This window comes from Trachymyrmex cornetzi, unplaced genomic scaffold (assembly GCF_001594075.2).
Source record: "Trachymyrmex cornetzi isolate Tcor2-1 unplaced genomic scaffold, Tcor1.1 scaffold64, whole genome shotgun sequence".
Classification (NCBI taxonomy): Eukaryota; Metazoa; Arthropoda; class Insecta; order Hymenoptera; family Formicidae; genus Trachymyrmex; species Trachymyrmex cornetzi.
In genome coordinates, this window is record NW_017299959.1 from 93,251 (window position 1) to 116,546 (window position 23,296).

At 38.1% G+C, this 23,296-nt stretch overlaps 5 protein-coding genes across 7 annotated transcripts; 2 read left to right on the top strand and 3 right to left on the bottom strand.

Annotated features, from left to right (window-relative positions):
* Positions 1-169: 169 nt before the first annotated feature.
* LOC108766904 (Coiled-coil-helix-coiled-coil-helix domain containing 2) lies at positions 170-1,628 on the bottom strand. Its single transcript, XM_018516458.1, has 3 exons — positions 1,445-1,628; positions 872-1,251; positions 170-272 (listed from the first exon to the last, which is right to left on the bottom strand). Exons 1-3 carry the CDS (start codon positions 1,483-1,485, stop codon positions 262-264), a joined length of 432 nt encoding a protein of 143 aa, XP_018371960.1. The 5' UTR covers positions 1,486-1,628; the 3' UTR covers positions 170-261.
* A 718-nt stretch (positions 1,629-2,346) lies between these two features.
* Lamtor2 (Late endosomal/lysosomal adaptor, MAPK and MTOR activator 2) lies at positions 2,347-3,816 on the top strand. Its single transcript, XM_018516460.1, has 4 exons — positions 2,347-2,392; positions 2,491-2,753; positions 3,232-3,394; positions 3,463-3,816. The coding sequence occupies exons 2-4, from the start codon at positions 2,686-2,688 to the stop codon at positions 3,610-3,612; spliced, it is 381 nt and encodes a 126-aa protein (XP_018371962.1). The 5' UTR covers positions 2,347-2,392; positions 2,491-2,685; the 3' UTR covers positions 3,613-3,816.
* A 2,384-nt stretch (positions 3,817-6,200) lies between these two features.
* On the bottom strand, positions 6,201-9,715 carry inc (BTB/POZ domain-containing protein inc). 2 transcript variants are annotated; one of them, XM_018516456.1, is made up of 4 exons: positions 9,362-9,715; positions 8,893-9,189; positions 8,116-8,244; positions 6,201-6,587 (listed from the first exon to the last, which is right to left on the bottom strand). In XM_018516456.1, exons 1-4 carry the CDS (start codon positions 9,575-9,577, stop codon positions 6,558-6,560), a joined length of 672 nt encoding a protein of 223 aa, XP_018371958.1. In that variant the 5' UTR covers positions 9,578-9,715; the 3' UTR covers positions 6,201-6,557. The 2 variants fall into 2 exon arrangements, with proteins under 2 accessions (XP_018371958.1, XP_018371957.1); XM_018516455.1 differs by lacking the exon at positions 6,201-6,587 and having other exon boundaries at positions 7,334-8,244.
* Positions 9,716-10,165: 450 nt separating this feature from the next.
* LOC108766902 (glucose-induced degradation protein 4 homolog) lies at positions 10,166-12,558 on the top strand. Its single transcript, XM_018516457.1, has 4 exons — positions 10,166-10,768; positions 11,103-11,270; positions 11,358-11,590; positions 11,782-12,558. The coding sequence occupies exons 1-4, from the start codon at positions 10,622-10,624 to the stop codon at positions 11,843-11,845; spliced, it is 612 nt and encodes a 203-aa protein (XP_018371959.1). The 5' UTR covers positions 10,166-10,621; the 3' UTR covers positions 11,846-12,558.
* An 898-nt stretch (positions 12,559-13,456) lies between these two features.
* Positions 13,457-17,628, bottom strand: Rab40 (RAS oncogene family member Rab40). 2 transcript variants are annotated; one of them, XM_018516453.1, is made up of 5 exons: positions 17,566-17,611; positions 16,999-17,533; positions 16,388-16,581; positions 16,064-16,286; positions 13,457-15,845 (listed from the first exon to the last, which is right to left on the bottom strand). In XM_018516453.1, the coding sequence occupies exons 2-5, from the start codon at positions 17,156-17,158 to the stop codon at positions 15,532-15,534; spliced, it is 891 nt and encodes a 296-aa protein (XP_018371955.1). In that variant the 5' UTR covers positions 17,159-17,533; positions 17,566-17,611; the 3' UTR covers positions 13,457-15,531. The 2 variants fall into 2 exon arrangements, with proteins under 2 accessions (XP_018371955.1, XP_018371956.1); XM_018516454.1 differs by having other exon boundaries at positions 16,999-17,628.
* Positions 17,629-23,296: the final 5,668 nt, after the last annotated feature.

Below are 23,296 nucleotides of genomic sequence, written 5' to 3' on the forward strand. Positions count from 1 at the left end.
TAACTTTATTCAAGTTTTAATTTATTGCTATATTGTAACATACATATGTTCGTGTATAATTCAGGAAAGATTAAAGGCAGCTGCCAACTACAGAATTTAAAGAAACAAATTTATTACTATCTTATTGATTGATCCAGGACTATTTTATTCTACAATGTGTAACAACAGTAAAAATAAACAGAAATTTCGTTAACGGTCTATAGATCGTAGAGCATGTACTTTAATTTTACCTAGACATTTCTAGATTCGCCGCATCTCAATTTACATAATATCTGAAAACAGAAAATACATGAAACGATTAGAAAGCAATCTCTTTACACATAATCTGACTATAAAAGCCTGATAATCTTCAATGTATTCTTTCTTTTCTGTTTCTTGCTTTTTTCCTCTTTGCAACCGTTTTATCGTGTTTCTTGTTTCTTCTGAAATTCGCCAAATTTTATCTCGGGGACAGGAAACGAAAAAACAGGATATGAGATAAAAAGGCAAGAGTAGTAAAAAGCAAGAAATATGAAGCAAAGAATACATTGTAGATGCTTTCTAGCAAAACACAGAGTGCTTTCCATTAGTGACACAAGTCGATAAAAGGATTATTTTTTTGGCATTCAGTGAGTATCAAAAAATAGAATGATACTTGTGTTGCGTTTATCATCTCATTTCTTATTTGACATTTTGAAACAACAAGGATGAAATGATGCTCATGAGTATTGCGAACATCAAGTGGAATCCCAAATGGAAACATCCACAGTGTAACATTTTTGTCTAACATTGGCAAACAACAAGGATGTTAATAATTAACTATGTTATACTATATTATTTGTGTCTGTTGCTAGAAAGCGCCTAAAGATGAGAGAGAGCAAGATTTACTGACTGTTGTCTAGCTTGCATTGACGGAGTGCCTCATTGAAGCCCTCGCAGAGGCTCAAGTCATGATTCTGAACGCATTCCAGGAACTGTTTGACCTCCCAGGAACAGGCACCAGCAGCTGATGCCGCAGGAGTGTTTTGGGCAGCAGCTTGTGGTACTTCTGCGGCAGCAGGTGTAGCCTCGCTGCCTCCGCTGAAGAGTCCTGTCATGGCATGACCGAGGGTATGTCCCACGGCAGATCCAATGGCGACACCACCAGCAGTGGCAGCCATTTGGCCCATGAGGCCCGGCTGCTGTGGCTGGGCCACCATTGGTGACGCCGGCGGGGCATGAGCTGGCACTCGGGACGGAGCTGGCGCAGCCACGGGTGAACTCTGTCTGACACTGAAACAAAGCTACTTTTCAGAGGATTCGTTTAATACCGCATTTGGGAGGAACAGGGCGACATTTAAGGTTCTGCGTCAGAGACGCACGTGAACTTTGTCATAGTGATGTAACAGGGAGCGCTAATGAGTAATGACGTTCTCGTTCACAATGAACTTATTATCTTGCCATTAAAGATACGTTAATTACTCACGTTCTTGGAGGAGGAGCGGCAGCACGTCCACGTCGTGGCATCTTTCTCAAATTCCTTTAGATCGCGTTATAAAAGTACGAGGAAGACTCGTGAAGTTACTTGAAATTATGTTACAGCAATTGCACCTTGCATCCAGCTTGGTTGATCACGGTAGACTGACTAAACTAGATAGACCTCCACCTCACAGATGTGTTGCGCAGTCTTTCGCGATTCAGCAGTCAGTTGTGCAATCGAAGTAGAGTCCCTAGAAGTAAGAGCCTGGCCAAAGGTATTCCTCTATTTTTGTGAATGACTGCCACTTTTCATCAAGCTGCTCCAGCAGAAAAAGCAGCCTTGCAATTGCTGTAAAATTCTTTAGACTCGATTGCACCGATTGTACAAATTGACAGTTGTGTAAACGCACATGTGTACAAGCATATACACGCACGCCATTTTTGATCAAATTGTCCGGACTCTTACTCTAGGGACTCTAACTAAACAGTCGAAGTAGCGGAAAGCGACACTCGTGACTCGGAGCTATTTCTCGAAATTTCCGTTGATTTCTGCCTCTCACGATAACGACCCATGTCTCTTTCTCTCTCTCTAAGAATATATGCGCTATAAATAAATTGATCCCCGAGATTTTTCGTATTTTCACAAACAATCGTAACCACGTAAAAATTGGCTAAGATATCATAAATCGATAGTTTCGTATTAATCGTTTCTAATATTCCTCCTACGATGTTTCACAAGTTTGTTCTGTGCAACTAAACTTTTTTAAACATTTGCAACATACACATAAATATGTATTTCTTTCTCTTTTTTTCCAATGTTTAGTGGCATGTTATTTAAGATAGTATCTCGAGATTTATGGTTATTATATACTTTCGTCATTATTCGAATGGAGTAAAATTGATATAAATTGATAGAGGATCGAATAATATGAAACTGCAAACAACAAACGATAATGTAAAGTTTTTGTTATTCGCACGTTTGAAGAAATAGCAATTATTGAATTATATGATTATATTTCCTCCCCTTTTGAACTTTCCCCCTCTCGTTCCCAGGTTTTGTTGATTCGACGATAACAGCTGATCGTGGAACGTAGAGTGACGTAGAACGTAGGGACTCACAAAAGTCGAAATAAATTCCACACATTTCGCTGCAATATACATTGACGTATGCATATGTATATGTAATAAAGTAGAATTTGTTAATAGAAAATATATATCGCGCTCACACATATTGAAAGCAAAAATAAAATGCTGAAGCCGAAGGCGCTCACACAGGTTCTCAGTCAGGCGAATACCGGGGGCGTGGAAAATACTTTGTGAGTAAGAATTTTGCAGCGATCAGCATCAGTAGAGTGTTGTGTAAGCTGATTTCTTTTCGGTATAAATTCGCTTGCAGTATTTCAGGTTTTATTCTAAAAACATGTCATTTGTACAAGAGTAACTTTGCACAAAGTACGAATATGTACCTTTATTTTTTTCTTTTGTTCATTATTATTGTGCACGATATTTAGAAATCGCGAAAATCGATGTCTCGGCCCAGAATTTACAGCAATATCGCTACAAAATTTGCAATATTGCTACAACATGCAATATTGCAGCTGTGTTGCTGCAACTTTTGTGCAACTTTGTGCTGTAGGGGAGTAATATTAATAATAACGCTGTAAATTGCTGGTAAAGATACAAGTTATTACGTGGAAAATTCTACAATTCTACATCCTCATTATACTAGAATGTTTTCATGTTTTAAAGTATCATTAAATAGATATTGATTACACATTTATATACACATTTCAGATTGCTCAACAGAGATGGTGGATTGTTAGCATACAGTGGTTACGGAGATAAGGATGCTAGGGTTACAGCCGCTATCACGAGTAACATTTGGACAGCTTACGAGAAGAATGGGCGAAATGCCTTCAAAGAAGACGAACTGCAGTTCGTTCTCATGGATTGCATGGTAGTAACGGATTAGAGTTTTCTTAACTGTTTTATAAAAGCCAAGAATTATACTCTTTCTGATTTTAGGAAGGAAAAGTCGTTATCACGGAGGTAGCCAATTTACTCTTGTGTTTGTATGCAAAGGAGAACGTAGGATTTGGATTATTGCGCGAAAAAGCGCAGGCGTTGGCCAAGTATCTCGATCAACCCTTAAAAACAATAGCAAATATGCCTTGAATGGCTACGTCACAATCGATTCACTTTCAAGAGTCTGCGGTCGTACTCGAGAGATTACGAATTTAACATATGATATTTATTGTTTATAGGAATTTGTAAGTTGTACTGCATGTGTATAAATATATTTTTTATTAATACGAAGTATCAGTGTGCGTGCATTTCCATTTTTTAATACGTGCATTTGTACACAATTGTAAACGCTATATGAATATAGAGAGACATAAATACAATAGTATATAAATTTATAGATAAATGAAAGTAAGGGCAAAAGCCACTCTTTAATATATATAATAAATCTTTTATTTCGTATAAGTTACAATTAATACAAACAATTTGCATTAAATTTTTTATTTCACTTTACAAATCACACACTATAATCATAAGGACTACACTTAACGTAAACTCACCTATCGGAAATATAATGTCAGCAGTTGCCGCATGTGTGAATCACTATTATTCAATGCATAAAGTTGTTACCAATTTATAATGTTAGAACATACAAAACTTATAAGACTGCACGATTGGCGAAAAAGAAATCAACAGCGTTAAATGTCTACGTTCTTCTTCGTCACTTACTGCGAATTGCACTACTAGGGATAAGAGTTATTGCATAGAAAGTTCTAAAGTTCTATATCTTTATCATACCGGAATATTTATACTTTTAACTACCGTTAAATAAATGATTTTGATTACGTTTCGCGTTACACATCCATGTACATACAAGGACGCGATGGATGTTTGTATGTACACACATGCGGAACTCGTTCCACTAAAATATCTTCAGCATTAGAGTATACATATATATGTATGTATGTATATATATATATATATCTCTACAATTAATAAATATCTTTAGTTTCTGTAAACAAGTTAGCGCAGCTTGTTTCAGAAGCCCGATGCTAGTCGAGGTGCGGTAAAAGCAAATTCAAAATTATTAGAAGCACTCGTATACTTTTACCGTAATCACTCGACGTCTCACAACGGTAAAATTACTTAAATCAATAAAACTGGAGAATGAAATTCATGTAATGTAAATGAAGTCTTACATGCAGTGGTGTAAATACTTCCACATATGATAACTCCTTTACGTCGCTGACCTCATGACGATATCTCCTATCATTATTTTAGTCTTTAATGTATGTAAACGCTATGTTACTTCCTAACGCCAAACACTGAATAAATTTATCTATAATCGTTAGAAATCTCTACCTATGAAAGTACAAATTTTACACGAAGATAAAGAGGATCGAGGGCGTATATATCCGCATGTGTAATATGACAATAATGAACGTTAATGCCGACTAAATTAACGATTAGAATACATGGGTTTGAGCTAGAAAATAATGTTTTATATTAGCCTAACAACACTGTACATAGCACACGGGATTAACAATATTGGTCCTAAAGTTTCTGAAATTTCGCAGTATCAAATGAATTGTTGCTAGCCGAAATCGCAATGCAATGTATGCATTGTGTTGCAGATCTTTCACTGCTTGCGTATAAATATCTGATATACATCCCTTTTGATGGCAGATATCTCTTGCCTATGCCGAAATAGCAAATACCGATCGATGGCGCACAAAATGCAATTGATTTGTATTCTGATTGTGTTCACTCGACAAAGAAAAATACCGTGTAAATATGTGAGATAATAATTACGCTTGTATACAATATAGTTCTAATGGCAATCTATAACAAGCCAATATTACATATGCTTTTCCATTTAACATTTTACATATATTGTCTAGGATACTTTTTCCTTTTTCTCTTTTAATAGGCCTTGGACAATTGACAACCTACATCTGTTGCAAGTACACTATTACCACAGATGTAGGGGATCATATTGTAACTGCAAATAATTCACGAAAAGAAAACAATTCAATTTTTTTTCCTATGTGTGGTAATACACATCTCATTGATTCGCGATAATGTAATCGTATTTCGTATTTTTTCTTAAGTCATGGTGTATGAAATGTGCAATGAATATTTTTAAATTGTATACGCTCGCCTCGCTCTTTAAAATTTCTTTTGCAATGGCATTTTCAAGAATTTTAAACTCCTACTTCTCTCATATATGTCAAATCTGTATCCTTAACAAGTAGTGTAATACAATTGCTTCGTTTAGAAAAAATTCCTTTCCATATTAACAATACATGTATAAAGTCAGCTTTACATACTGATAGTTATTAGTATGTGTCTCTTGGGTTTTGAAAATTATCACGTTAGATATACAAATATCATTATGTTTTAGCGGCAGTGCGAAGGTAAGTAATTTAGACATCTTACGATAAGGATACGGATGGGAAAAAGAATTTTTGTACGATTTAGTACAAAAAGGCAATCTCTACTATGTATTACTACTGAAGATAAAAACTACCGTTACCATAAAAATTTGTATGAAACTGATTGCCTCCAAAAATGCCATTCATCCATTAAAGTATTTAATAAAGCTAAAATATAACTGCAGCCATTATGGAACAACGTCATTTATTAATAATAATATATAACTATATTAGCTATATCAAATATAACTTTGTGTTTGTTGTATAGCGCACACGCGCGCGCGATTATCTATATATAAACTGTATGAAATTATTAAACTATTCCATTCGTGAGATCGATATTTTTTTCTTTTCGTCTTCTGGGCACTGTTAATAAGGAGGAATAAATTAATAATAATGTGTTACTTTCGGTTTTTAAAGCTTCATGTATACAATCTCGCTATGTGATAAATACATATCTATAAAATTTTCTTTATCCTTTGCACTGTAATGTCCCTGTAGATTAACATTATCTAAGAATAGAGAGAATATAATGGAAAAGAGTATTTAAAAGGGTTTTATAATTTAATACTTTAAATGTAAAAACGAAAACAGTCTTCATCTTGTCGCAGCGCAGCTGATCAAACTAAAGGAGGCAAGGGAAAACAAGGACGGATCTAGACATTACATGCGTGAACCCTTCTGCTGCAAAACCTAGAATGTAATCCAATAATCTAAACTTAATAAAATTGTATTAATCTCACTTCACTTATAGCTATAATATTTAACACTAATTACAAGATCTGTTACGGTAAATTGAAGTTATACAGTTTTATTATCATATAAAAAAAAATTGTTCCGCCTCTGTTACATATTGTTGCCATAAACCAATAAAATAAGAAATACCAATACGCGCTAATCTAATTATAGCTATATACTTTGTTCCCCAAAAGCTACCTTTATCGAAAAGCAAACCCATATTGCATTAGTATATACATTAATTTAATACTATTTTCTATATTGTATAAATAACTGTATATAAACTATTGGTGGTAAAATATACACTGTGGACAATTCACTCTTATGTCGCATAAAGGATATATGAATAATTTGGCATGCAATAATGATTCATGCAGGTCACGGGGCATAAAGTATATATATAAAACCACAAACCAATGAAAGAAAAAATTCTTTATTCAATGAACGGCATGCGGTACAATAATAATAATAATAATAATAATATGGTACATACAACAAATATCAGAGGCAGAACATGCTCATGCGAACAGGCCTCTGAGCTTTACAGATTATTAGGTGGTTCTTTTCAGTTAATATGACTTCAAAATATAAAGCCTATGTGATCAGATATATATATATATATATATATATATACAAATATATATGAAACAAAACGAAAATTCGATCGACAGGTTTTTATTCCAAATTTGATCTGGAGAAAATATTAAGCCACCTAATAAAATCTGTTGCTGAATATTTCACATCTACAACAAAATTGTTTTCCTTTTCATTTGGTCCCTTTATAAAACAATTAAGCAAAATAATTCAATTCTAAGCAATCGTCAAGAATATTATATGCAGAAAAATGTATTGCTGAATTAAGCGTAAGTGACAAAACATGAGATAAAATTCAATCTCGTAATAAATGTGTATATATAAATCATTTTTATCGCGTATATAGTGATAAAGCTCATCTTTGGTTTTCTACCCAACCCAATCCAACCATCAGTAGAGGCAAATTGTTAATATCAAAAATAATACTGCTTATTTTAATTTTATCTTATTAAAACTGATAAAAAATATGTTATTTAATTTTACAATAGCGTTAGAAATCAAGAAAAATCAATGTTGGATTGCAAGAGTAGATCTTCAGCTTATAATAATAGATACCGTTTATAGAGTGCTTAGAAATTTATAATATCTTTTCATTTTCAGACAGGAAAGCATTCGCATTTCCATGTAAATGAATAGATGTTTATTGCCTTAATAATTGTCTCATGCGATCCAACATGGAAAACAATAATACCGACACAAATTACTTAGGGGATACATGGTTTTATTTAAAAATGGTGAAGGTACTTAGTAAAAACGTGATTGAATAGCTAATAAACCTGCGTCTATCATATATCAGCTTGGATACAACAAAAACATAAAAATGATCGCGTCAGCCATGGCTACTTTGGCTCAAATAAGGATGGGAGACAGTCGAATAGGATAGCGGTACCTTGACGCGATCCGTAGATTCCTCTTCTTTACAGCTGAGCTGACTAGGTCCATATTCTCTGCTTACCACACACAAAAATTCCGCGTGATCATCATTACCATAGTTATATTGAGAACCTATATTGATTAGCTATAAAAACAGAAGGAAAACAGCATTTATATTTAAAAAAAAGCAAGAAGAAATTGCAGGTCGCTAATAGAAGGTACGCAAGAAATTGCATAAATAATTACTTTCTAACAAGAAATACAGCATAACATAGTGATCATTTCATCTTTGTTTAATATTGACAAACAAGAATCTAATGATTCAATGTTTATACACACATATCAGATTAGAAATTGAGATTGAGAATGAGATTAAATTTGATCAATCAAAACAAAGTTTGTTAAATTTTGTATTGGTTTCCTTTCTTCCAACTAATCAATTTCAATCTTAATCTTAATTTCTAGTCTGACAATGAAAAAACTAGCGCAACACTGGTACACATCGAGTACAATTTAATGCAAATCAATTCATACATTTTCAATGTTAATAAATAATTTAACTCTTTTAATTATATATTCTTTGTTATTATGATAACCTCATAATCTAAAAAGGATTAAATTATTTATTAATATTGAAAATATGTAAACCAATTTGTATTCAATTGCAGGCAGTATTGCTTTAGTTTTCTCATTGAAAAACACTATGTATCATATGTGTTGCTTGCTGGAAAATACTCAATGTTTTAGTTAACAAAATATAGAGTAAATATATAAATGAAATAATTGTTAATACCTGTTCAAATCTCCATCCGTCCGACATTGTGGACACCATCTGTGTCAGCTCATCCTCATGACACTGGATAACTCTATAAACGTGCTTCTTGGAATCTCTCTGCGGTCGAGTGTCCCTCAGAATGATTCTCTCTTTGACTAGCCGAATGAGTTCAGTGATATTGTAAAACTCTGCCTCCTCCAGCACACCTTCCTCCGTTAAATCCTTGTTGATAACCAGTTTACCATGGCGTAGATAGTTCAAGATTGGACTGAAGTACATGGGGTCACGGTCTATCAGGTACGCTCCCGTTTCATCCTTGGGAAAACAAAACGGAAAGTCATTCGCTGCATTTCGGTAGGAAGCGCAAGGATCTCCGTTGGGAGGGAGAAGTTTGTCGTCATTCTCGACGTCAATGTGGACGATGAAACACGACGATTGTTCGGACGGATTCGTTTGAAATTCCCGGTAAGAAATAGTGTCAACTAACCCTGTCCGAAATAAGGTCTGAGTCCTCCTGACATAACCGGTAGAGAAACGAGTTCGGATCCCTCGCCAGGGTGGTCTTCGCTGTCAGAAAGTACGTCCCACCCACGTTCAGTCGCACCCACTGATTCTTGCACCGCTTACCGACATGATTCTCTGTCATCTCGTGCGAGTTCGTATCGCCAAATTCCGCCATACTTGCATTGGCATCAATTGACATTAAAGGGAAAGTAGATCAGGTTGGGTCACGGGTTCGCGGGGTGGCTGGTCAGTGCAGCGTCTTAAATCCGTTGAAGTTGTCTAATTTGGAAAAACGGAAATTGCTAACAGCTGTAAAACGATGTTCAATTTAATAGTTATATCATTTTGCAATTTCGCCTGGTAATTTCAGAATAATTGTAAAATTTCGAAGCATGCAATTTGCCTGCAAGAACATGGAATAAAATAAGTAGCTAATTATTATATTAATTTTGTTTCTCTTTCGTTATTATTTATAGTTTCGCAATTGCCAATTATATTATTGTCAATTGTATTATTAATTATCCCACTTCCGATCTACTTACGATATTGAGATACGATTCAATTGCAAGACATACTTGTAATTGTTTTCAGTAACACTGCCGAATATTAAGTAACTGATTATCGAATAATTATGCGCGGATTTATTTAACAATAAAATAAAAATAACAAAGTTTATACGGATTTATTACTGATTATTTATTATGAACGTTCATTCAGATTCGAAATGGATTCAAACGGCTGTCATGTTTTCGAGGAGAGCTTCCGGCGTCAAGTTCTTGGCTTCCGGCGCTCGTCGTCTCGAGAGCGGGAAGTCAAGTTTGGACGCTCGGTTCTCATTTCCTCGTCTGGCCGTTTCACGGGAAAGAAAGGAAAGGTTGAGAAAGAAACGACGCCGCGGACGGCGGAAGCGCAACACCCCCAGGACCAGGAGAGGACTCCTCACCCGCGGGAGGGGGGGGGAGGGGGAAGGGGGGAACCATCAAATACACCCTGGACTCGCTCGTGGTCTGGGTTCGAGGCTCGGTGCATAAAAACGTCTGTACCCCCGCGGATTACCGGCAGTCATTGCGACACGATCATTCTATCGTGATATGCGGGGCGCCGCGTCGCGCGTCGTCACCGCCGCCGCTGCCGTCATCGCCGCCGTCGCCGCCGCCATCGTCGCCGTCGCCGTCGCCGTCGCCGTTGCGGACCACAATTGAACGTCGCGCTGCACGCAAGCTCGGGGCAACGCCGTGCGAGGATGCCGGTGAAGGTCGACGTGGTTCCACCGCCACCCGCGAACTCGAAGCAGCCGGGTGTCACCAAGTCCCTGCTCTACAACGGCTCGCGCTTCCAAGGCTCGCAAAAGTCCAAGGGCAACAGCTACGACGTGGAGGTGGTTTTGCAGGTTAGTCGTGCACTCCCTGCCGTGTCCCCTCTCCCTACCCCGACCGCCGTCCGCGCCGCCGTTATGTCGTCATTTTTCGGAAATTGCGCCACAAATTGGCGAACGTGATCCTGTCCGAAACGAACATAGAGAGAACGTTCTCGACGACGGCAAGGATACCTGAAACCAATCGTTTCTCCTCACTCTTCACCCTTTCTCTCTCCCTTCCTCTTTGCAGCGGATGATTCACATATTTGCGTACAATTAAAGTTGATGTAAGCTGGAACAGGATTGTTTATGGTACACGTGGGGCGAGATCAGTTTGATTCTTCATATCGCGTTTGTCCCGTTGCAGCATGTGGACGAGGAAAACAGTTATCTCTGTGGATACCTGAAGATCAAAGGTCTCACGGAGGAGTTTCCAACATTGACGACATTCTTTGACGGCGAAATTATCTCGAACAAATATCCCTTTTTGACTCGCAAGTGGGATGCTGACGAGGATGTTGACAAGAAACACTGGGTTCGTAAGCTTATCGCTCAAGTTGTTGCCATATGTAGTTTGTTGCCGATATTATGTCTGTATTTATTTTTCTCAATCTTATTGTAGAGTAAATTCGAGTCGTTCTGCCAATATGCCAAAACATTCAATTCCGATACATTTGATTACGAGGCACTGAAAGGAACGGATTTTGTATTTATGAGGTGGAAGGAGCACTTCCTGGTACCTGATCATACGATCAAAGATATTAATGGTGCCTCCTTCGCAGGATTTTACTACATTTGCTTCCAGAAATCCGCCGCCACGATAGAAGGCTTTTATTATCATCGTAGTTCCGAATGGTAAAACGCTATATTATGAGTTAGAGTATTAAGTTAGTATTAATTAGAGTATTCAGTAGTTGTAACGCTAACTACTTCTAATTAGTGATATTTGATTTCCGGGTACAATAATGTTGTATTTAAGAGAAATTTATATCGTGAACATACAATACAAAATGATTAAAACGATACATTTATGTACATTGTTTCAGGTATCAATCCTTAAATCTGAGACATGTTCCAGAGCACAGTATACAAATTTACGAGTTCAGGTGAAGTCGATACCTTTGCTGAGAAATTTCACGATATTCGCGTCTTTTCTTTTCTAGCATACAGATCTCATAAAAATTTCATCCTATAAAACTTATTAGAAGTATCATAATGAGGCTGTTTATTATTCGTGACACGCTCCACAATTCTGGGGAAGATTTACAGTGAAAAGTATTCGGGATATCCTCTTAGTCAACTATGTTAAAAATCGTTCAGATTATGAGAATTGGAGTGCCTATTTAGTGAGTGATCGACTGCGGAATAATTAATTCAACATGATTGATTGTAAAACGATTTTTAGTCGAAATAAATTATCTGATGCATATCATTTTAAATTATTGGTGTTTGTTATTCAGTAGTCTGACAAAGGCTTCAAAATATTTGTTTGTGTTTATTGTTATCGTATGCATGATTCAAGTACATTCAACATTTTGGCATTTGGTTTTGATCACTGACTGAAGCATATTAAAAAGTTTATATGTGCATGATATTGTAAAATCGACTATTAAATTGTTTTTACGAGCTTTGTAATGATGATGAAAATAATCACATTATTTTGTGAGCAAATTTTTTTCGTTTCACTGTTTAAAAGATTTATGAGATCTGTTTACTACATTAGAAAAGATCAAGTGTAATTGTTGTTTGAATGAAGCTGTACGTATGTCTCAAGGTAAAAAGAAAAAATGGAAATGGTAATCGCGAAAGCTATATCAAGGTTTGATCTTATTTTATGTTAAAAATTTATTTATTTTATGCGATTAAACTATCTGACTCTAATGTATTTTATACATACATATATAAAATATATGTATACCTGATTTTAAGAATAGGTATTAGACATATGTTGGCTGTTCGTGAAACTTGTCTTCATATTTTTAATCGAATGTTAATTAAATATAACGATTCCCTTAGGAAAATAGTACACTGTTGTGATAAGAGAGGTAATCATGTAGCTTATCCGAGATTTATATTGGCATACTACAGTTTCATTTGCGCGTGACGTTTACGAAACAGTTCTCGATCACCAGTGATATTGATGTTTCAAATGGTATATGTTATTTTCGATATTACTTTTTATTTAGCGTTGTTAAATACTAATAATTTTGTTTTTCTTTTTATATTTGTGCTAATTAATAATTTATCTAAATACTCAAACTGATAGAACGGTCATGTATTGTTTATAATAAAAACACATACCGAATCGATAAGTTTATGTAACAAACAGTCACTTTGGATATTGGAAAACGTAGGTATACGTATAGGAGATATATATTTAATATATCAGATACCTTAAGAGTACACTGATATTGTTAATTATGTTAAGTCGACCTTTATTATAAAAAAAAAGCTCTACTGTTGTCACATCCCTATAAGTTATATGTTGTTGTGTTTCTTTGAGAAGAATTATCTTTATATTATCAGTTATTGATATCGATATTACATATATGAACATACCGTGCAAAATGTCATTTCAATCTGTGAAATTTTATTTTTTCAATAATTTTTTTGCAAACTGCGAAACTTAGCAATTTCAAACTAACTGAATTCAATTTCAAGCTAACTGAATTTAATTTTTGCTTAACAAATATACAACAGAAAGTATGACATTTATTCACTACATAATTATTTATGAAAGGGTCGTTTGAATACTTGTTTTATAAAACGTCTATGGGTTTATAAATATTCGATTTATTTTCATTATACAACCGCATGTGCTTTAAACTGGAACACAATTATAAATGAATATAAATTGAAATCGGGTTTCGCAATTATATAAATAGAACCACTGTGTAGATGGAAATACATCGATGTAAATTACAATGCTCAAATTGACAAGAAAGTAGTATTATAGGTTACTAAAAAAGAAAATTTTGCCAATTTCAGTGATTTTGAACTTAATAAGAAACTCTATTAAGAAATTGATTAATAAACTATAACTAAACCGTAGTTAAAAAAGCTAGAACGTATTTACTATATACAGCAAATGTATGAAACAGGCTCTCTATTCAACAAAATTAGTATTTCGCTATTAAATTAAAAGCATTTTGGCAAACGGGACGGCATTTTCCGTTCTTCCCTTTCTTAAAACGTGGCCCCTTTTAAGTGAATATTCCTTCGTACATGAAAGATGATATTATCTTATAACAAAATGTTTATATATAATTAAAACGTGTGAACTCTATTTATTAAAGAAAATTTGGTATTCAAAATAGGAAGTCCGTTTTCAAATTTTTACATATGAATTACATGCACTGCATAATGCATTAATGTGAAGTTAAGTTTATTTAGTACATCTCACAGACAAGTAAGCACATCGTGTTATATTCATATAAAACAATATTATAATATAGTTCTTTTTTTTTATATACACAGAATATAATTTAGTTAAATCTAACGTAATATAAATATACATCTCATGTGCTTTCCTGGCATCGAGTGATTTGTTACAGACAATGTTGTTAGAGATCGAGTGTGTTTCTACCTATCTATCTATCTATATTACACACAAACGCATCTCCTGCAATCTTACACTGTACATGTGTATGTGACTTACATTTAGGTAACATAAAATAAGACGATACTTTTAAATAACGTATTCAGGGAAGGGAAAGTCTGTATTTCGTTGAACACGGACGAGAATAAAGTTCGTATCGCTTTGCACGATTTATAATTATCGTATTATCGGGGGGAGAGATAACAAGATACAAAAATGAGGAAATCATCCGATCTCGCTCGATCAACATAATGTAATGGTAAAAACTCGTGCCGTAGAAAGAGTCAATTTTATTGCTCTTTATAAAACCGTCTTCTTAAAAAATATATAGCTCTTCCGCGCTCGGTAACCGGTAGTTTCCGATAAAACGGTTTTCGCGTCGTAAGCAAGTGAAAATATATATATATATATATTTATATATGTTGCTAAATATATCTCGAGTTAGCTGCTCTAAACTTTCTACACTTATGCTATCATCATTAGTCTACACCACAACCACCGTAGACTTAGCGAACTTGTACTTTTCAATTCATTACTCGCTGCTCCTGTAAGCTTATGATCGAAGAAAGAACATTCCGCACAGAGAGATACGTTTGTGGAAAGGGATGCTTTTCCAACAACGGCCAAAAGAAACAAAGCGGCTTACAAGGGCTTTAAAGTATGGGCACACTCGAGTCGCATAATGTAATGTCGCGTGATATATCGCGTGGGTATCTTATAAATCTTCGTAATTCTGACACGTTCTCTTTACGCGTGCGATGAAAACTCGTGCGAGCTTTGCAATCGATAACACTCGGTAACGTTTAAGCGATTTCTTTGCTTACGTGCCGCGACTCTTAATTTCGTACAACAGATGGCACGGATACATGACAGCTCGTCTCCCTTAAGCTCGTTAATCGTTCGGATGGTGAAAAAATCGCTGTGTGCGCGGCTCGCGGATGTGTGAAAAAATATATATGAAATGTATCTCATGATATAAACGTAACAAGTATATCCCGTCAACGTTGGCAAGTGACAAATTGGAATTTCATATATTTATACTATTTCATACTAACAGTAATTGCTATGAATTGTGAAACAACATTGTAAACGCGTTTGCATCCTCGATAAAACAGAGAGGGAGAGGGGAAGGAAGAACGCTGATTGCTGCGCGACGCTTTTGTAAGTAACCGCTACCCTGACTTCTGTCCTGTCACTCTCAAGACACTGTGCAGGAATTGCGACCGACGCAACTTGTGCGAGAATCGGTGATGCTGCCGGGTGAGCTGCCGGGCGTCGACAGTCCGCCGTTATTGTGACCCACCCCGACGAAGCGTAACTTTCGATGATGCGATCCCAGACTCTTGCTCGAGCTCAACGAGCGATTGCCGTTGTAACGCAGTTGGGATGTGGTCGTCATCGCGTATGATTTCAAGTGCGATTTGATGGACTTTGGCAACGGCAATTGGTCGATACCATAAACCGTTGTTCGGGCCACTATCGCACGGCACGCCAATTCTTGCAGGCTGAGCACTAAAAAGCAAATTAAGTCTCGTTCTGATCCTTAGATCTTAGGCCTTAGGATCTTAGTATTCATATTTAATACTGGTTTTAACATTAAAAACTATCTTAAATAGTCTTAAGAGTGTCATAAGCAAATCATAAATCCACATTACCATCTTAAGATGATTTTAAAATAGATTGTGAATATACTGATCTTAGAATCTCTGATAGAAATCACTAATCGATACCTTTATTGGATCGCCATAATCTTTCCATGCCATTCCTGTGTAACGCCATCCGAGAGAGCTCTGAGAAGCTCTCACGAATATTGAAATCGCAGAGAGGTGAGACTTCAAAGAAGGCCATTCGATTCTTAGCCGCGTAAGCCTCTGCATCTCGTTCACCCACTTGCCTTTTGAAAGCCAAGTGTAGACGATTGCCAACCAGTACTTTTGGTACGCCAGGAGCATGCTGTAAAAGTTTCATGTAAAGATATATTTTTGCATGCTGTCAGAAGACTGGACCAATAGTCAGATAAAATTTTAACTCAATCGTCAAATAAAAAATCTGACCTCTTCAACTTCTTTCAGCCACCTATCGATGCCATCAAAGGACCACTTGTTGGTAATGTCATATACCAAAAGTATACCTTGAGCACCTCTGGAGTATGACCGAATAATTGTGCAGAATCTACCTTGGCCTGATGTATCCCATAATTGTAACTTGACTCGTTTTCCATCTAATAGGATAGTGGTAGTCTTGTAAGCTGAAAAAGTAATAAAGGATCGGGTCTAATCTCCATTTATATTATTACAAATTAACTTCAATCTTGATTTTATTTACTTTTTATCTTTCTCTAGTTTGAAGAATTAGAAAAAGATAAAGAATGAACCAGGATTAAAATTAATCTACACTGGTAGAAATAAACACAAAAGTCTTAAATGACTTTGAAACAAAAAAGAACTATAGAAAAGTATTACTGTTGCTCGATTATAAAAGTTCCAATGTATCACAGTTAATTTTTTCTTTTTATTTCCAACATGAAAAGAAAAGGAAAGATGAACCATGCAAGGAGTTGAGTTAAAAAGAAAAGGTCTAATGTTTTGTTACATGTATTGACGTATTGTGAAGAGACACAGGAAAGTTTTATGGCACCGAAAAATGAGAGAGTGAAAAGTGTTACCGCTGCCGCTGCAAAACGGCGACTCGGCGGCACCGTCCTCGAGACCGCTCAAGATCTCTTGCTTGCCGACGTCGCTGTCTCCCACCAGCAGGAACTTGAGCAGGTAGTCATACTGCTTCTCCTGACGAGGCTTCGCCGTGCTGGCCTCACCCGCAGCCATAATATCCGCCTGTCGCAGACCCTGAGCATACTGCAGGCGACCGACGGGGCGACCAAGCTCGCCCTGACGCTGTCACACTTCCCCCCGTGTTCGCGGCACGCGGACGGATCCTCCTTCACCAGTTTCACCACCTGCACAGTCGCCGCCACCTCGACGGCGACCTCGTCGGGCACTTGGCCGGTGAAAACTATCGCATCGTACCGCGGTGCACAGGTACGTCGCGTCGATTCTCTCATGGATCTCGGTCGCGACGATCAGCGACGATCAGCGACGATCGCGGACACCCTCTTATTTACACGACCGGAACACGGACCCCAACAACGCGAACGTGTATCGTGTATCATAACAAAGCAAACAGGGCTGACAGGGCTTTCTCTAGTATTCTCTACTCGTCTCGACTCTCGAACTCTCGACGCGCTTTCCCCGTTGTTGTCGCACTTGTCTGTCCCCTACCTACACTACACCGCACTAGTCCACCTCGCCTCGCCTCGCCTCGCGTGACACTGCGCGACAAAGTTGCGCGCTGTCACGAAAATGCACGAAACTCAAAAATGAAATCCGCGAAGGTCGAGTACGTTCGTGATTCGCGAGTCGCGAGTATCGTTTCAAGTGCTGTCCTCTGAAGGAATACAAACAAATCACTTTAAGAAGAGTAACATGAAAATTACACATTAAAAATACACAAAAATGCAAATAACGAAAAATTATTCACAACATAGTGTAGTACCTCAGTGTAAGCTAAAGAATAAAAGTGCCTTATCATTTCATAAAAAAAATGCTTTATCAAGTGATCAATTTGAATGATTTCAGCGTCTACATTAATTAATTCCTTGTATTCGCGAATCTCGCCGTCATCGGACATAATTTCCATATTTTCGATTTGTTCGGATTGACTTCCGATCGTCAAATGAAACTAGTGCTTTCACGCATCGTGTTTTCATTAATCCGGATCTACAATAGATTTTTAAGTCTTAAGCGGGGAGCACAGACTCTTGCATAACGCATAACACATGAGGCATAAGAGATTGAACCAACCAGAGTTCTCTATTGCATGGAAGGGAAAGAAACGGAGAACTTCGATTGGTACATATTCTTATGCATTATGTGTTATGCGTTATGCAAGTGTCTGTGCTCCCCGCTTTACCCTGGATCTACAATAGGTGTTTTAAGCCTTAAGCCATAAGAAATTGACCAATTACAGTCGAATCCGAGAAGAATAAGCGACTGTGATTCGTCCATTTTTTATGGCTTAAGGCTTAAAAACCTATTGTAGATCCGGTCTTAAGGTAAATTTTCACGGGATGCTCAAACCGGCTGTTTCAGCGACAAAAAGAATCACATGGTCAAAATTGACGAATATCAAATATCCATTTTGATCACTTGATCCTTTTTGTCGTTAAAATAGCCAGTTAGAGCAACTCGTGAAAATTTATCGTTAAGTCATAAGAAATGAAAAAATCACAATCAATTACCCCGGATCTACAATAGGATTTTAAGCCTTAAGCCATAAGAAATGGGCGAATCACAGTCGCTTATTCTTCTCGGATTCGACTATAATTGGTCAGTTTCTTACGACATAAGGCATAAAACACCTATTGTATATCCGGACTTACTCCGGATCTACAATAGAGTTCTAAGACTTCTAAGCCTTAAGCCATAAGAAATGGGCGAATCGCAGTCGCTTATTCTTCTCGGATTCGACTATAATTGGTCAATTTCTTACGGCTTAAAGCTTAAAACACCTATTGTAGATCCGGAGTTACAGTCGAATCCGAGAAGAATAAGCGACTATGATTCGCTCATTTCTTATGGCTTAAGGCTTAAAACCCTATTGTAGATCCGGACTTATACTCCTTAAGCCTTAAGAAATTGACCATCTACAGTTAAATGGAGAATAATTGATTGTGATTCGTCCATTCCTTAGTCCGGATCTACAATAGGTGTTTTATGCCTTATGCCGTAAGAAACTTACCAATTAGGGCTTAAAGTAGAGGCTTATTGTAGATCCGGACTTAGGGCCATTTTTACCCCGGATCTACAATAGGTGTTTTAAGCCTTAAGCCATAAGAAATTGACCAATTACAATTGAATTCGAGAAGAATAAGCGACTGTGATTCGCCCATTTCTTATGGCTTAAGGCTTAAAACTCTATTGTAGATCCGGACTTACCAAGCTCAGTTAACTTATAGCGTTTTCGGTCCGATCGGGTTTGCACCAACCTTGGTTGAATTAATCTTTCTTATTGGTTGACGTCACCCGCTCTACCAATAGGAGAGCACAAAACGCCATTAATCCAACCCAGGTTGGTGCAAACCTGGCCGGGCCGAAAACGCTATTAATGAAATAGTAACTGTAATGAAATAGAAAGAAATAGTTCTATCCAAAGACATAGGTCGCGTCCAGCAGACTCAACTGTTGTGGAGCAGATCCGTGAGCACTCGCTGCTATTGGTGTATGTGTATTCTTCTAGCTCATCCAATAGCAGCGAGCGCTCACGGATCCGCTCCACAACAATTGAGTCTGCTGAACGCGACCATAGAGAATGGACTACGCGATCCGTGTGTCAAAATGGTCGATAGGGATGAGAGAGAGAGAGAGGGACCGTGGCAGACGGCCATTTCTATCTCTTTCCATTCAATGATGTAATGGGAGAGAGAAGGAGATTGGTCGTCTTCCACGGTCCCTTTCTCTCATTATTGTCGACCACATTTGATACATTACTTAGACCAGTATTCATAGTCAGATCTTATATTCAAGATCGTCTTAAGTACGGTCTTAAGAAGTCGTGAACCAATCAGAAGGCTGCATTAGCGTTTTAAGATATTACTTGAGATGGTCTTGAAATAAGACTGGACTATGAATACCAGCCTTAGACCAGTATTCATAGTCAGATCTTATATTCAAGATCGTCTTAAGTACGGTCTTAAGAAGTCATGAATCAATCAGAAGGCTGCATTAGCGTCTTAAGATATTACTTGAGACGGTCTGAAATAAGACTCGACTATAAATAGCAGCCTTAGGCCGGTATTCATAGTCGGTTCTTATTTTAAGACCGTCTTAAGTAATGTCTTAAGTCGCTAATGCGGACTTCTGATTGGTTCATGACATCTTAAGACTGTACTTAAGACTGTACATAAGAACCGACTATGAATACCGGCCTTAGATACGGATCGCGCAGTCCATTCTCTATGGTCGCCTTTAGCAGACTCAACTGTTGCGGAGCGGATCCGTGAGCGCTCGCTGCTATTGAATGATCTAGAAGAATACACCAATAGCAGCGAGCGCTCATGAATCCGCTCCGCAACAGTTGAGTCTGCTGAACGCGACCAGTCTTTGGTTCTATCTCTTTCTATTTCATTACAGTTACTAGACTGGTTAAGTAAACCGACGATGATGAAAGTGGCCCTTAATAATTATGGATAACACGTTGCAACTTTGATCGAAGATTAAAGTTAGCAGTTATCGCTAGTAGAGTTCTATGGACTGGTGTTACCAACTTCGATTAACTTTAATCGACGATTAATCCATTAAAATTGACCAATCGCATTTGTCAACGATATAATTACTTGGCGTTTATTTGGTGATAGACTAGTTAGAGCAAAAATGATGGTCGAAATAACCAATAAGAAAACGCAACAGGAAAGCAACCAACAGGAAGACGCGATTGTTGGCATTCGCTCAGATAAAAGAATTTGGGCTACTCCAAAGACATAAGGCCTATTCTTTTTAGCTGAACTTTGGCACCAGTTTATCTTTCTTCCTCTCCTTTTCTCCTGTAGAGGAAAGGAAGAAAAATGAATTGGTGCAAAAGTTCAATCAAAAAGAACAGGACTATAGAGAATGGACTGCGCGATCCGTGTGTCAAAATGGTCGATAGGGATGGGGTGATCCCGATTGACCACGGCTCGATTGGATACCATCAATCACAGCGACCGATGCTTAGGAGTTTTGTAGTCTCAAGCGCTGTGAGTGGCTCGTGTCCAATTGAGCCGTGTCCAACTGGGTGCCACCCATGAAGGCCTGTCTACAATACACGGAGTAAGAAGTAAGAGTAAGAAATTGACCAATCACAGTCGAATGTGAGAAGAATAATCGACTGTGATTGGTCAATTTCTTACTCTTACTTTTTACTCCGTGTATTGTAGACGACGCCTGAGAGGGAGATTGGTCGTCTCCCACGGTCCCTCTCTCTCATTATTGTCGACCACATTTGATACACTACTTAGATACGGATCGCGCAGTTCATTCTTTATGGTTTGTGCTACTCTGATAAATAGGTCTGTTCGCGTTGCATGAAATCTCCAAATATTTTTGCACTTAAAATGAGATAGATACATACTTTGCCCTAAAAAGAGAGAAAGCGAAAACGTCGAGTGCTAAAAGTGCAGACAACGCGAACAGGCCTAATAATAGAGCTCTATAATCGCTTGCTCATCCTTCTTTCTCCTCGACGTAATCATTTACTACGTTTACACGGTACACTTTACGCCGAAATTATAACATCGATGTTATGTAATGTAACTGCCCAATCACAGTCATTCCATTCTTCAGAGGCATGGCTATAATTGGCCAGTTTCATAAGATCGATGTTATAACTTCGGTATAAAGCCTGCCGTGTAACAGAGGTCATAAATGATACAACTGGACAACGTTGACTTAAGGAAGTTAAGATTTTCCGAATGAAATAAATTTCAGAAAAATAGGAAAGCTAAATCATTTCCATGCGACGTAATTAAAGGAACGTCTTGGCACAAAAACAGACGAATTCAACCGAGCTCTTTAGGAAACCTATTTTTCCAAACAAGATCGTTCATTAGATTTGGTATATTATTACATCATATAAATAATACAATTATATACTCATTTCTACTTTTGATCTATCATTAACGACTCATTGTAGAAAGCCCGTTTCTCTGATCACCACGACTCGTTTACGTTCTCGGGAATTCTCCTTTGGGAATCCTTGAAAGGTATGCGCGAGGAGGAAAGAGGAATTAGGGAATCGCGATGTAATCGGACGTAATCGAGTCGTGGTAGAGTAGAGTCCCCGGTGTTCGATTATTCGATTTTCGAACCGAGCGCCGATTCGCGGTTGCCGCGTCACATGGTGGCACCCGTCCACGTTTCGGATTGTGGGTAAACAAGAGGAAGAAAATATTTGTGCCGCGCGTGTATTGTCATCGTGTCGCCGGGAACGCGCGCGCGCGCGTCCGCTCGCCTGCTTGCCTGTCACCAATTGTCATCGCTGTCGTCGCTACCCCCCTTACTTCTCGCCGAATCTAAAGATCGAGGATCAACGACGACCGTGACACACGAGGAGGCGAGGTGAACCCGAACGACCGCGGAGACAGGAGCGAACTTAGAAGGTGCTTGACTTGATACTGCTTGTACTCGCGACGAGCGCGCGCGCGCGCGCGCATGGTGACAGAAAGGAAGAGAGAGAGAGAGAAAGAGAGAGAGATCGCGGCATCGTGCCGATTCGTTCCGTATCCCGATTGGCACACACATACACATGAATAACGAACTCGGCGCGGAGAAAGGAGAGTTTGAGAGCCGGCCATATTTCACATATTTCGCGCGAGTATACTCTCGCGTGTGCGTGTATAGACTCGTGCCGTGCCCTCTTTCTCTCTGTTTCTCTTTTATCTCGCGTTTATTAGACACGCGCGCGCGCGCCCGATTTTGTCTTGCCCGCTGAATCTCTCCTTCGACCGGGCGCTATACGATTTTCTTGCCCGTCGTTTTTCTTCATCCCCCTCTCTTTCCATCCCGTTCGCGAACGTCACCCCTCTCCGCTATCACAGCGTGCACACAGTACGCACACCCTCTCCGTCTAATTTTCGTCATCTGTATACTTGTATACCGCCTTGAGAGACGCCTGTATTCCTTGAGTTTTGCCGGTTTATCTCGACTTGCATCCGTTCGTTCCGCCGTTGCGTTTTATCTATTTATCTAGCGTATCTGAATCGCGCGAACCAGCGCGAACGTCCGTGAATTTATCTCTCTTTCTCGAGCCAGCAGCTATCTATCCGTGTTGCTCTCTCGAGTCTCGTCTTGCGCCATCTCCGTCTCCTTCGCGCGCTGTCTCTTTCTCTCTCACTCTTTTTTTCGTTCCTCTCCTCTCTCTCTCTCTCTCTC